Source organism: Bufo bufo, chromosome 3, assembly GCF_905171765.1.
Source record: "Bufo bufo chromosome 3, aBufBuf1.1, whole genome shotgun sequence".
NCBI classification, from domain to species: domain Eukaryota; kingdom Metazoa; phylum Chordata; class Amphibia; order Anura; family Bufonidae; genus Bufo; species Bufo bufo.
In genome coordinates this window covers 681,032,675-681,048,047 of record NC_053391.1, presented here as the reverse complement: position 1 = coordinate 681,048,047, position 15,373 = coordinate 681,032,675, and the positions used below count along the sequence as shown (strand labels likewise).

Sequence of the window (15,373 nt, the reverse complement as noted above, 5' to 3'; positions counted from 1 at the left end):
GAGGCCATATCTCATCTTGTATCCAGGCTAGAGGCCGTATCTCATATTGTATCCAGGCTAGAGGCCGAATCTTATCTTGTATCCAGGCTAGAGGCCGTATCTCATCTTGTATCCAGGCTAGAGGCTTTATCTCATTTTGTATCTAGGCTAGAGGCCATATCTCATCTTGTATCCAGGCTAGAGGCCGTATCTCATATTGTATCCAGGCTAGAGGCCGTATCTCATATTGTATCCAGGCTAGAGGCCGTATCTCATATTGTATCCAGGCTAAAGGCCGTATCTCATCTTGTATCCAGGCTAGAGGCCGTATCTCATCTTGTATCCAGGCTAGAGGCCGTATCTCATCTTGTATCCAGGCTAGAGGCCGTATCTCATTTTGTATCTGGGCTAGAGGTCGTATCTCACCCTGTATCCAGGCTAGAGGCCATATCTCATCTTCTATCTGGGCTAGAGGTCGTATCTCACCCTGTATCCAGGCTAGAGGCCATATCTCATCTTCTATCCAGACTAGAGGCCGTATCTCATCTTGTATCCAGACTAGAGGCCGTATCTCATCTTGTATCCAGGCTAGAGGCGGTATCTCATCTTGTATCCAGGCTAGAAGCCGTATCTCATCTTGTATCCAGGCTAGAGGCCGTATCTCATCTTGTATCCAGGCTAGAAGCTGTATCTCATCTTGTATCCAGGCTAGAGGCAGTATCTCATCTCGTATCCAGGCTAGAAGCTGTATCTCATCTTGTGTCCAGGCTAGAGGCCGTATCTAATGTTGTATCCAGGCTAGAGGCCGTATCTCATCTTGTATCCAGGCTAGAAGCTGTATCTCATCTTGTATCCAGGCTAGAGGCCGTATCTCATCTTGTATCCAGGCTAGAGGCCGTATCTAATCTTGTATCCAGGCCAGAGGCCGTATCTCATCTTGTATCCAGGCTAGAGGCCGTATCTCATCTTGTATCCAGGCTAGAGGCCGTGTCCCTATTTTGGTGCTGGATTTTCTTGCCAATGAGTGTATTTCTGGGAAAGCTGGGTGATTACCAGTATAGAGACCAGTGCACGGGGCGCACACCTGTATGGCTGCAGATTATCAGGTAGGAGTGAAACACCTCGCCTCCCGTCACTTATATCCAGGTATTCAGGTCATGTGACTTCCTCTCCTCGGCAGGGGATTAGCAGGATATCAGCGGTAATGCTGGGATCAGGGTAATGGCCGCCTGGTCTTATATTGTTAACACCTCGTTGGGACGCCTGCGGGCTGCACGTGACTGCTCAGTAGAACTGCTCTTATAGTACAGTCACACAGTGCGGTCAAAACACATTATTTTGCAGCAAAATCGCAACAAACTGCGTCTGTTTAGATGGGGATTGCCTCTTAAAGTGCATCTGTCAGCAGTTTTGTACCTATGACACTGGCTGACCTGTTACATGTGCACTTGGCAGCTGAAGACATCTGTGTTGCTCCCATGTTCCTATGTGTCCGCATTGCTGAGAAAAATGATGTTTTAACATATGCAAATGAGCCTCTAGGAGCAACGGGGGCGTTACCATTACACCTAGAGGCTCTGCTCTCTCTGCAACTGCTGCGATCTCTGCACTTTGATTGACAGGGCCAGGTGTGATCACAATGGCGTCATATACCGCTATGGACATTCTGCTGGACAAAATACTGCAGCGTTGATCTGTTCTTTTGTGCAACAAAGACTCCTACCTGCACCTAGCTTTACACAGATGCAGGGCTCGTTACAGTGTATCAGAACTGTTTGTAGAAACAAGCCATGTGGTCACTGCAGTACAGTACAGCTTTACAGCCATTGCACCCATACGCAGAGCGGCCACCAGATCCACATGTGGATTACCACTGACTGCCGGGTTGCACCACAGTTGCACGCACAGCGCAGCAGTTAGCGGCAGTCAGTGGGCAGATCCACCCTGTGTACCGCACCTGTCCTGATAGTGGACAGCTCGCATAGGTGCAGAGCGGAAGAGCATAGTCACGTAACAAGCTCTGCACCAGGGTGAGCATCACATTTTTACAAGAGGCTTTAAGGGTGCAGCCAGGCCGCAGCAACCAGTGGGTGCATAGGTTTGCATCAAACTTGTTTCATTATGGGTTGCAGCGGGTGGGGGGCGTGGCTTGGCCGTACGCGGCCTATGACACCCTAAGGGCCTAAGTGAACGAGTTCTCTGCGAGAAACCCGCTCCAAGTCGGAGAGTGATTTCCCATCCTGAACTCGGCGCTTGTAACGGGATCTCACGGCATTGTAATGATTTATGATGCAGTGTGTCCCTGCCAAACATCAACTGTCATGAACTGTACTGATGGCATTGTTATGTCAGTACAGTTCACTACAGCTGATGTCTGGCGGGAATGCCATGAGATCCCGTTACAAGAGCAGAGTTCAGGACGGGAAATCGTGTTTCTCGCAGTCAACCGGCCTAAGGGTAAGACCAGGCACCGGCCGATTGCGCGCAGCAGGCCACAACCACTTATGGCGGCCCTCCGGTTGTGCCACGGGTTTTTGCTGTTTTCATTTATGGCCTCCTGCAAATCAAAGGCCCCAGCATATCCATTAAACCGAGGCCAGAACCTAGCCTTAGGCCTCCTTCACATGAACGTGTGTGCGGCCCCGTGGACGTGCTGCGGCCCGCAAAATGCACGAAGACCGACCGCGGTGCAGCCGCAGCTGATCGCGGACATGTTCTATCTTTTTGCGGAACGGAAGCACGAGACGAAACCCCGCGGAACCACTCCGTAGGGTTCCGTTCCGCACCATTCTGCATTTGCGGACCCATTGAAGTGAACGGGTCCGCATCCGTGATGCGGATGCACACAGAACGGTCTGCAATGCGGCAGCGGGAAGCACGCGTTCGCGTGCAGGAGGCCTTAGTTGCACATTATCAGGACAGGTTTTTAGCCACAGTGTTTCCATTCACTGACAGCCAGCATAGTTCTGCATTAGAAAGTTCTGGAGTACACTGAGTATATTCTCTGCTTTCTTTCTTACGAGACATCGTTATCTCCCCGACATAAATAATCGGATGTCTTCTGTGCTGTGTAATCCATTTAAGGCGCAGGGCGAGCGGACGTTCAGAGGGCGAGCGCAGGGATGGCCCTCGGCTGTGTACATTATATTAGTGATGTGTGTGGGGTCAGGATGAGGACAGCCAAGTACGAGGAGCGCCTCACAAGGCGTCACCTTGTAGGGGCCCCAGGAACTGGTAGGAGCAGCCTGACTGCGGGGCGGGTCAGGCAAGTGGGTCTCCATCTTAAAGGGGTTGCCCGACCAAAAGTCATCAATCCCCCACTGCTCCCGTTCCTTATGCTTCCCAGTGCCCGCCGGTCTTTACTTCCCGATCCCTCTCGACACACAGGAAATAACCTCTCAGCCAATCGGTGGCTGAGGCAGGACACAGCTGTGGCCCATGATTGGCTGAAAAATTATATCCTGTGGGCCAATACCCCCAGGGAAGAGGGGGAGGTTCCTGCAAATTTACCCCAAAGTGGGTGGTTTGTATTTCGCTTCCTCTGCATTTAGGAGCGGGCCCAGGGGGCGGGGCTTATTCTCCCAAATTATGCAGCCAACTGTGCAGGAGGGACAAGAAGTGCAGGATCGGTGAGAGGAGTGTGACTTGTTTTATTGTTTTACACTGGTCTGAGCCTGTTTCTGGACAGATCTGCGATGCATCTGTGTGAACATGGATTTAGGTTTATCGATACATCTGTGTGGACATCAATATTTTACACCAACGGGGTGGGGAGTCTAAACCTGTCATCCAACCTGATTGAGAAGAGCTGCAGTGTAAAGCATAGTGGATGGGCAGAACATCAGTCTGCAACACCTTCTGCAACTCTCTCGTAGACTTTGTGATTCAGTGATTCACCATTTGCAAGATCTCTGCTTGCTGGCAGCATTCGTTATGTACATCCTGAGGCCGATGCAATGTATCCGTGCTAGTTATTCGTATACGATTGTAACAAGCCTTTAGCTTTGAGAAATATTAGGTTTTTTTTTAGCCTTTGGATGTGAACCCGTTCACTGACAGCAAGCAGAGAACTTGAAAAAGCAGCAGATTTTTTTTCATTATGCGGTGATTAAAGGGGTACTCCCACACCAGGAAGGTTTTGTAGATATGAGTCCCACCTCTGGATTTTCAGCCAGCGGGCCGTGATCCCGTAGTCCAGACCACCAGGCAGGATGAGGTTGGGGGGTTTCCCATGGTGATACCCCTTTCAGTTTTATGATGCTAGAACACCCCCTTTAATCTTGTCGCGAACACCTGGAGTAGTTTGTGAGGCGTCCTCCTTGGCGCTGCAGGCAGTAAGAGGAACCTGTAATGGTTTTACTGTTTCCTATGGTAGGAGGTGTGGGATTTCGGGGGAGCCATGTACTAATTACGCTGCGGGCACCCAGATGACTGGCAGTTGGCACACGCAGTGCCTTTCATTAGCTGCTCCCCTGACATTAGTCGCTGACTCATCCCCCGCAGTTTCACGGCTTTCATGGAGTTTCACGTCTGGCATCCGGACAATCTCTGCTGTTTACAAACTCCTCTGTACGACTTCCCACAATGCCGTGCGCCCGAAAAACCGGTTCTGAGTGTGAATGAGCGCGATGGCCCTACTGATCGTGTGCAGACAGATGTAAGGCTCCTGGGAACCCCCACGGCTATGGATCAGGGTGCAGAAACGGGCGTAAGGGCCACATTGTTAGATTGTGCCAGATCTCCCCATATGGGGTGAAGACGTCATAAATGTCTGGGGGGAGTGTAATGTGTTTTGCCCCACATAACACTGTCAGCCCAATAGTGGCCCCATAACGGTGCCAGTCACACAGTGCCCATAACAGTGCCAGTCACACAGTGCCCATAACAGTGCCAGTCACACAGTGCCCATAACAGTGCCAGTCACACAGTCCCCATAACAGTGCCAGCCACACAGAGCCCCATAACAGTGCCAGTCACACGGAACCCGATAACAGTGCCAGCCACACAGTGCCCCATAACAGTGCCAGTCACACAGTGCCCATAACAGTGCCAGCCACACAGTGCCCCATAACAGTGCCAGCCACACAGTGCCCCATAACAGTGCCAGCCACACAGTGCCCCATAACAGTGCCAGCCACACAGTGCCCCATAACAGTGCCAGCCACACAGTGCCCATAACAATGCCAGTCACACAGTCCCCATAACAGTGCCAGCCACACAGAGCCCCATAACAGTGCCAGTCACACGGAACCCGATAACAGTGCCAGTCACACGGAACCCGATAACAGTGCCAGCCACACAGTGCCCCATAACAGTGCCAGCCACACAGAGCCCCATAACAGTGCCAGCCACACACTGCCCATAACAGTGCCAGTCACACAGTGCCCATAATAGTGCCAGCCACACAGAGCCCATAACAGTGCCAGCCACACAGAGCCCCATAACAGTGCCAGCCACACACTGCCCATAACAGTGCCAGTCACACACTGCCCATAACAGTGCCAGTCACACACTGCCCATAACAGTGCCAGCCACACACTGCCCATAACAGTGCCAGTCACACAGTGCCCATAACAGTGCCAGTCACAGAGTCCCATAACAGTGCCAGTCACACAGTGCCCATAACAGTGCCAGCCACACAGTGCCCATAACAGTGCCAGCCACACAGTGCCCATAACAGTGCCAGCCACACAGTGCCCATAACAGTGCCAGCCACACGTGCCCATAACAGTGCCAGTCACACAGAGTCCCATAACAGTGCCAGTCACACAGAGTCCCATAACAGTGCCAGTCACACAGAGTCCCATAACAGTGCCAGTCACACAGAGTCCCATAACAGTGCCAGTCACACAGAGTCCCATAACAGTGCCAGTCACACAGAGTCCCATAACAGTGCCAGTCACACAGAGTCCCATAACAGTGCCAGTCACACAGAGTCCCATAACAGTGCCAGTCACACAGAGTCCCATAACAGTGCCAGTCACACAGAGTCCCATAACAGTGCCAGTCACACAGAGTCCCATAACAGTGCCAGTCACACAGAGTCCCATAACAGTGCCAGTCACACAGAGTCCCATAACAGTGCCAGTCACACAGAGTCCCATAACAGTGCCAGTCACACAGAGTCCCATAACAGTGCCAGTCACACAGAGCCCATAACAGTGCCAGTCACATGGAACCCCATAACCTCCATTATCAGAGCTGGGTACACATTAGCTTTTAGGGACAGATCCGCCATCCCCTTTAATAGAAAATATACGTGTAGTGCTGGTCAGGAAGTTACAGGGAGAACAATGCCCCAATTATTCCGTTTTCTGGATTATCTGATGCCAGATTAAAGGAATTTGTCTCTATCCAGTTACTACTGTAATTTGATTCCTGAATGGTTTAATTCCCCAGAGTAATACCCTCCCAATACCAGCACTTAAGTCGCCTCCTTCACTGACAGCAAGCAGAGATCTTGAAAAAGCAGCAGATTTTTTTTCATTATGCGGTGATTAAAGGGGTACTCCCACACCAGGAAGGTTTTGTAGATATGAGTCCCACCTCTGGATTTTCAGCCAGCGGGCCGTGATCCCGTAGTCCAGACCACCAGGCAGGATGAGGTTGGGGGGTTTCCCATGGTGATCCCCCTTTCAGTTTTATGATGCTAGAACACCCCCTTTAATCTTGTCGCGAACACCTGGAGTAGTTTGTGAGGCGTCCTCCTTGGCGCTGCAGGCAGTAAGAGGAACCTGTAATGGTTTTACTGTTTCCTATGGTAGGAGGTGTGGGATTTCGGGGGAGCCATGTACTAATTACGCTGCGGGCACCCAGATGACTGGCAGTTGGCACACGCAGTGCCTTTCATTAGCTGCTCCCCTGACATTAGTCGCTGACTCATCCCCCGCAGTTTCACAGCTTTCATGGAGTTTCACGTCTGGCATCCGGACAATCTCTGCTAATTACAAACTCCTCTGTACGACTTCCCACAATGCCGTGCGCCCGAAAAACCGGTTCTGAGTGTGAATGAGCGCGATGGCCCTACTGATCGTGTGCAGACAGATGTAAGGCTCCTGGGAACCCCCACGGCTATGGATCAGGGTGCAGAAACGGGCGTAAGGGCCACATTGTTAGATTGTGCCAGATCTCCCCATATGGGGTGAAGACGTCATAAATGTCTGGGGGGAGTGTAATGTGTTTTGCCCCACATAACACTGTCAGCCCAATAGTGGCCCCATAACAGTGCCAGTCACACAGTGCCCATAACAGTGCCAGTCACACAGTGCCCATAACAGTGCCAGCCACACAGTGCCCCATAACAGTGCCAGTCACACGGAACCCGATAACAGTGCCAGCCACACACTGCCCATAACAGTGCCAGCCACACAGTGCCCATAACAGTGCCAGTCACACAGAGCCCCATAACAGTGCCAGTCACACGGAACCCGATAACAGTGCCAGTCACACAGTGCCCATAACAGTGCCAGTCACACAGAGTCCCATAACAGTGCCAGTCACACAGGTCCCATAACAGTGCCAGTCACACAGAGCCCATAACAGTGCCAGTCACACAGGTCCCATAACAGTGCCAGTCACACAGTGCCCATAACAGTGCCAGTCACACAGTGCCCCATAACAGTGCCAGCCACACAGTGCCCCATAACAGTGCCAGTCACACGGAACCCGATAACAGTGCCAGTCACACGGAACCCGATAACAGTGCCAGCCACACACTGCCCATAACAGTGCCAGCCACACAGTGCCCATAACAGTGCCAGTCACACAGAGCCCCATAACAGTGCCAGTCACACGGAACCCGATAACAGTGCCAGTCACACAGTGCCCATAACAGTGCCAGTCACACAGTGCCCCATAACAGTGCCAGCCACACAGTGCCCATAACAGTGCCAGTCACACGTGCCCATAACAGTGCCAGCCACACAGTGCCCATAACAGTGCCAGTCACACGTGCCCATAACAGTGCCAGTCACACGTGCCCATAACAGTGCCAGCCACACAGTGCCCATAACAGTGCCAGTCACACGTGCCCATAACAGTGCCAGTCACACAGAGCCCATAACAGTGCCAGTCACATGGAACCCCATAACCTCCATTTTCAGAGCTGGGTACACATTAGCTTTTAGGGACAGATCCGCCATCCCCTTTAATAGAAAATATACGTGTAGTGCTGGTCAGGAAGTTACAGGGAGAACAATGCCCCAATTATTCCGTTTTCTGGATTATCTGATGCCAGATTAAATGGCTTCTGTCACCCCCCTAAAGTCATTTATTATTTTTGGCTCCTTAAATTCCTTATGCTGCGATTTATCAATCTATAATGCTCTTACTCATTTTCGTTCAGTAGTTTCTTCAAAAAACGGACTTTTATAATATGTAAATTACCTCTCTACCAGCAAGTAGGGCGGTTACTTGCTGGTAGCAGCCGCATCCTCTTTTCATAAAGACGCCCCCTCCTCATGTTGATTGACAGGGCCAGCGAACGCGCTCGTCCTCTGGCTGGCCCTGTCTGCGTTTTAAATCTCGCGCCTTCGCCGTACCGGTCTTCAGTCGGCGCACTGAGAGGAGGACGCTCGCTCGGCCGCTCCTTCCTCAGTATGCCTGCGCCGGGTGTAGATATTATAAAAGTCCGAGGGGGCGTCTTTATGAAAGGAGGATGCGGCTGCTACCAGCAAGTAGCCGCCCTACTTGCTGGTAGAGAGGTAATTTACATATTATAAAAGTCCGTTTTTTTAAGAAACTACTAAACGAAAAGGAGTAAGAGCATTATAGATTGATAAATCGCAGCATAAGGATTTTAAGGAGCCCCCAAAAAAAAAGACTTTAGGGGGGTGACAGAAGCCCTTTAAAGGAATTTCTCTCTATCCGGTTACTACCGTAATTTGATTCCTGTAGTAGTACCCTCCCAATACCAGCACTTAAGTCGCCTCCTTACTGGTACCACTGGTGCTCCACCCACTGCAGGGCTGGACAGTGCTTTTGGATTCGAGTAGAGCAGGGCGCACAAACTTTTAATTTTTCTTTGATCTGACATGAATTGCATCAGTTAAAGTGTAAAGGGATTTTCCAGCCCTATGTAAGATTTATCAGATCCTGACTATTTTCAAGACCTCTGTTAAAGTCAGTGAATGGATTGTGACTTTAGACTCCAGGGGCCAATTTGATGTTGTATTTTTTGGCCCCACAAAATAAAAGTAGCATAAAAATAAATTCAGAAACTTGTCTCACACTACAACGTGATTTTGTGGTTCCATCAGGCGATTTTATGAAGAATGTTTTCGTCGGTGACGGAATTTGGGAACCAGCAGTTTTACACCCTGAAGAAAGAATGCCAGAGGAAGAAGGAACTTTTTGAAGACCCTCTATTCCCGGCCAACAACGATTCCCTGTTCTACCAGACTCAGCGAGTACAAGGAGTGGAATGGAAGAGGCCAAAAGTAAGTGAGCGGGAGAACGAATCAGACCGAGAGGTCACCACTAAGGCTCCATTCACACGTCCGTAATAATGGGTCCGCATCCGTTCCGCAAATTGCGGAATAGGTGCGGACCCATTTATTCTCTATGGGGCAGGAATGGATGCGGACAGCATTTCCGGAGCGCGCCCCCAATCTTCTGGTCCGCAGCTCCAGAAAAAAATAGAACATGTCCTATTCTTGTCCGCAATTGAGGACGAGAATAGGCAGTTCTATGGGGGTGCCGGCCGGGTGTATTGCGGATCCGCAATACACCACGGAGGTGTGAATGGAGCCTTAATGTCTCTTTACATCATAAAAAGTTTAGTCACTTTTTAATTGCATGACATTATCTTTATCAAATTACATCCTGTATTATACTGCAGAGCTGCACTCACTATTCTGCTGGTGCAGTCACTGTGTACATACATTACATTACTTATCCTGTACTGATCCTGAGTTACATCCTGTATTATACTCCAGAGCTGCACTCACTATTCTGCTGGTGCAGTCACTGTGTACATACATTACTTATCCTGTACTGATCCTGAGTTACATCCTGTATTATACTCCAGAGCTGCACTCACTATTCTGCTGGTGGAGTCACTGTGTACATACATTACATTACTTATCCTGTACTGATCCTGAGTTACATCCTGTATTATACTCCAGAGCTGCACTCACTATTCTGCTGGTGCAGTCACTGTGTACATACATTACATTACTTATCCTGTACTGATCCTGAGTTACATCCTGCATTATACTCCAGAGCTGCACTCACTATTCTGCTGGTACAGTCACTGTGTACATTACATTACTTATCCTGTACTGATCCTGAGTTACATCCTGTATTATACTGCAGAGCTGCACTCACTATTCTGCTGGTGCAGTCACTGTGTACATACATTACATTACTTATCCTGTACTGATCCTGAGTTACATCCTGTATTATACTCCAGAGCTGCACTCACTATTCTGCTGGTGCAGTCACTGTGTACATACATTACATTACTTATCCTGTACTGATCCTGCGTTACATCCTGTATTATACTCCAGAGCTGCGCTCACTATTCTGCTGGTGCAGTCACTGTGTACATACATTACATTACTTATCCTGTACTGATCCTGAGTTACATCCTGTATTATACTCCAGAGCTGCACTCACTATTCTGCTGGTGAAGTCACTGTGTACATACATTACATTACTTATCCTTTACTGATCCTGAGTTACATCCTGTATTATACTCCAGAGCTGCACTCACTATTCTGCTGGTGCAGTCACTGTGTACATACATTACTTATCCTGTACTGATCCTGAGTTACATCCTGTATTATACTCCAGAGCTGCACTCACTATTCTGCTGGTGGAGTCACTGTGTACATACATTACTTATCCTGTACTGATCCTGAGTTACATCCTGTATTATACTCCAGAGCTGCACTCACTATTCTGCTGGTGCAGTCACTGTGTACATACATTACATTACATTACTTATCCTGTACTGATCCTGAGTTACATCCTGTATTATACTCCAGAGCTGCACTCACTATTCTGCTGGTGCAGTCACTGTGTACATACATTACATTACTTATCCTGTACTGATCCTGAGTTACATCCTGTATTATACTCCAGAGCTGCACTCACTATTCTTTTTTTAAATCGGATACATTTTTATTATTTTGTTAAAATAAACAATATCCTTTTACTAAATTCTTGTGTCTTATATTATGTTCAACACAGTGCAAAAATACTCATTGTACAAAACAGGATAGTCAATAAACAGGATCCTTAACATAAAGATCCCAACAACCAAACTCGGAGTCAGATCTATATCCCACCTTCCATAAGAAGATTGGACTTCTATATACCCTGTGTATCATATAGAGTGGAGACAGTCTAGCCGCTTCGCTAGGGGTTAGAGTAGGAATCTGTGCAAGGACCTCTTCCCGTTGGCTGTCTGAGACGGGGCCCGCATCCCTCTCCCACTTCAACTTAACTTTGAGCGGATATTTTTTCAGCTGCTCATATAGCAACGTATTATAAGTGTCCGAAATAGCTCCTTTTACAGGACCTGGTTCTATCCGTTTTTTAAGCATGAGATGTGATACAAACTGTAGGGGGCGAACTCATAGCGTGCCTCAACTGAAGGTGTTTATAGAAATGGGTAGACGCTGGGCCGTATTCAGTGCAAAGTTGTGCAAATTGTTTTAGGATACCTTGTGAATATAGTCGACCTAAATTCCATAGTTCTTTACGTTCCCAATCAGAAAATCCCTGCAGTTTGGACAATTCTATTAAATGAGGGTTATTCCAAACAGGAGACAGGTCCAATAGTTCCCGAACACCCAGAATTTCCCTAACCTTTCCCCAGACCTTCCTCATTAATCCTACTACTGGGAAGAGTCAGGGAAATCGAAATAGGCTGGCAGACCCCAGATGCCCACTTCACCAATTCTCCACATCTTCCCATCTCTCTCAGGGACCCTCAGACCCCAGATGCCCACTTCACCAATTCTCCACATCTTCCCATCTCTCTCAGGGACCCCCAGTGCACTCACTATTCTGCTGGTGGAGTCATCGGTATGGATGATGAATCTCCGCCATTATCTCTGGACCTGGCACAGTACACGTCGTGCCTCCTACCTACCTCAGTGATCCCGCTGTTATTGCCTGCGCACGTATAGCACCTCTACATGTACTTCTGAATTATGCCGCAGTCGGAGAGGAGCATAGCCGCGGACTTTGGCACACCTGCCGTTCTTTAATGCGTTTACTTAAGAGCAGCAGGAACATGTATCATCGCCTGTTTAATGTCTGCAAAGAAGACGTTTTCTGGGCCACAGTCCATCCTGGATCTCATTGGCAGTCTGTGGACGGTCGGTCGGCTGAGCAGGGCTGCGTCTGGATGTCACATCACATCAGAAGCTGTACTGAGAGTAAGCTAAATTCAGAGGGGTCTTCATGTACCAGAAGACTGGTGGCCCTGTCCATTTCTCTGATCTGTGGCGGTCCCAGCAGTCGGACCACCGTCCGTCAGACCGCTGTGCATAGGTCATTATGGTGGAACAACCGCTTTAAGTAGATCTCGGAAGATCGATGTTAACTGTATAAATCTGTATATAGTGAGCTTCCCCCTAGTGGTGGTTATATAAAACTGTATACAGGGGCCTCCCCCTAGTGGGGGTTATATAAATCTGTATGTAGTGATCTCCCCCTAGTGATCACTGTATAAATCAATATACAGTGAGCTTCCTCTAGTGGTGGCTGTATAATCTGTATGTAGTGATCTCCCCCTAGTGGTGGCTGTATAATCTGTATGTAGTGATCTCCCCCTAGTGGTGGCTGTATAATCTGTATGTAGTGATCTCCCCTTAGTGGTGGCTGTATAATCTGTATTTAGTTATCTTCCTGTAGTGGTGGCTGTATAATCTGTATGTAGTGATCTCCCCCTAGTGGTGGCTGTATAATCTGTATGTAGTGATCTCCCTCTAGTGGTGGCTGTATAATCTGTATGTAGTGATCTCCCTCTAGTGGTGGCTGTATAATCTGTATGTAGTGATCTCCCTCTAGTGGTGGCTGTATAATCTGTATGTAGTGATCTCCCCCTAGTGGTGGCTGTATAATCTGTATGTAGTGATCTCCCTCTAGTGGTGGCTGTATAATCTGTATGTAGTGATCTCCCTCTAGTGGTGGCTGTATAATCTGTATGTAGTGATCTCCCTCTAGTGGTGGCTGTATAATATGTATGCAGTAAGCTCCCTCTAGTGGTGGCTGTATAATCTGTATGTAGTGATCTCCCTCTAGTGGTGGCTGTATAATATGTATGTAGTGATCTCCCTCTAGTGGTGGCTGTATAATCTGTATGTAGTGATCTCCCTCTAGTGGTGGCTGTATAATCTGTATGTAGTGATCTCCCTCTAGTGGTGGCTGTATAATCTGTATGTAGTGATCTCCCTCTAGTAGTGGCTGTATAATCTGTATGTAGTGATCTCCCTCTAGTGGTGGCTGTATAATCTGTATGTAGTGAGCTCCCTCTAGTGGTGGCTGTATAATCTGTATGTAGTGAGCTCCCTCTAGTGGTGGCTGTATAAATCTGGATGTAGTGAGCTCCCTCTAGTGGTGGCTGTATAATCTGTATGTAGTGATCTCCCTCTAGTGGTGGCTGTATAATCTGTATGCAGTAAGCTCCCTCTAGTGGTGGCTGTATAATCTGTATGTAGTGATCTCCCTCTAGTGGTGGCTGTATAATCTGTATGTAGTGATCTCCCTGTAGTGGTGGCTGTATAATCTGTATGTAGTGATCTCCCCCTAGTGGTGGCTGTATAATCTGTATGTAGTGATCTCCCTCTAGTGGTGGCTGTATAATCTGTATGTAGTGATCTCCCTCTAGTGGTGGCTGTATAATCTGTATGTAGTGATCTCCCTCTAGTGGTGGCTGTATAATATGTATGCAGTAAGCTCCCTCTAGTGGTGGCTGTATAATCTGTATGTAGTGAGCTTCCTCTAGTGGTGGCTGTATAATCTGTATGTAGTGAGCTCCCTCTAGTGGTCGCTGTATAAATCTGTATGTAGTGATCTCCCCCTAGTGGTGGCTGTATAATCTGTATGTAGTGAGCTCCCTCTAGTGGTGGCCACAGACAGACCGAATTGTATCATGCTATCCTATGGCTGTGTGAAAGGAAGCTGGAGATTTAGGTCTCTGTATCAGAAAAAAGATATACTGAGTGACATGCAGGGACGTCCCCCAAGTATTCTTCCTGCTGGTTCTTATGGGTTAGATCAGATTCGCTGCAGACACTTCCCACTAATAACATAAAAAGCCTTTGGGATGTATCAGCATTATCACATCAGCAGCGCTAATGGAGGGATTAAAACCAGTCTTGGCCCCGACCCAGTAACACTTCTGTTGTAGTGGGACCAAGCTGGGAAAGTTGACGACTCTCATCAAGTCAGTGCCGTAGTGGGTGCGATACAGAACCAATATAACCAGTCACCTTCAGATGTAACTATTATAATCATCTTAGTAGGAAATTGCTTAGGTAGCAATTCCTTATTCTTAATTTTGATATATCTCCATCTACAAGGCAGGAGTGATCCATGTGCCATACCCTGGATACAAGCGCCCGGGGCGGATGGGGGTCACCTTCTGTCCCGCAGGAGACTGCCACTTGTGTAAGATCCCAGTATAACCATTGTAGAGGGGTCAAATTGGAGGGATTCCTTAAATCAAATCCTTATTAAAATCCAGAGACTGAAAACCCGTCGTCCTGCTCACAGCTGAGGGTTTGCTACAGTTAGACCATCTACACAATATTCGGTGTTCTAGCAATATAAGCAGCCCTAATCTCTCTCCTGTTCTGAGAATGTGTTGCAATGTATCAGTGCAAGTGAAATATATTGGTCTGGAGTCCATACTTTTTAGCTTGTCGAGTTTGAGGACATGTCTTAAATGTCTGATAGGAAAGCGCCCTACCTCTGGGACTTGAATATAAAAATGGAAGAGGGGTCCTCTGACCCCATTTCACATGTAAAGGTAGCAGGTGGCGGCCATATGGAGAGGTGACCCAGAGATGCTGCCTCAGCTTGCACTATGCAGGTCAGAGGACCCCCATTTGTCCATTGCATAGAGGTCCCGGGATATATATCATATGGGAAAATCTCTTTAAGTATTCACTTACAGCAAGCAGAGATTTTTGAAATGGAGAGGAATTGACGTATAAGCTTCAGCCTTTTTATAGAATGCCCTTTTACCCATGATCTTGTGTCTTAGCCGTTTAGTGCACATATCGCTGTAAGTCGCATAGGGCTGCGCTCGGAGCACGCCCTCTAGTACATGCACTACGACTACACACCCGTATTTTTCTATTGAGCTACAGCCTATATATAGTATACATTGCTCCATATAGAGGAGTCTGCCGTCTGATCGACTCGTCCCATTTAC

At 48.3% G+C, this 15,373-nt stretch overlaps 1 protein-coding gene across 1 annotated transcript in view; it reads left to right on the top strand.

Annotated features, from left to right (window-relative positions):
- CAPN5 (calpain 5) overlaps positions 1-15,373 on the top strand; it is a 96,975-nt gene that overhangs the window by 15,832 nt on the left and 65,770 nt on the right. Inside the window, 1 exon segment of the mRNA XM_040426431.1 lies at positions 9,237-9,416. Coding sequence (XP_040282365.1) covers positions 9,252-9,416 — 165 coding nt within the window. The 5' untranslated portion in view covers positions 9,237-9,251.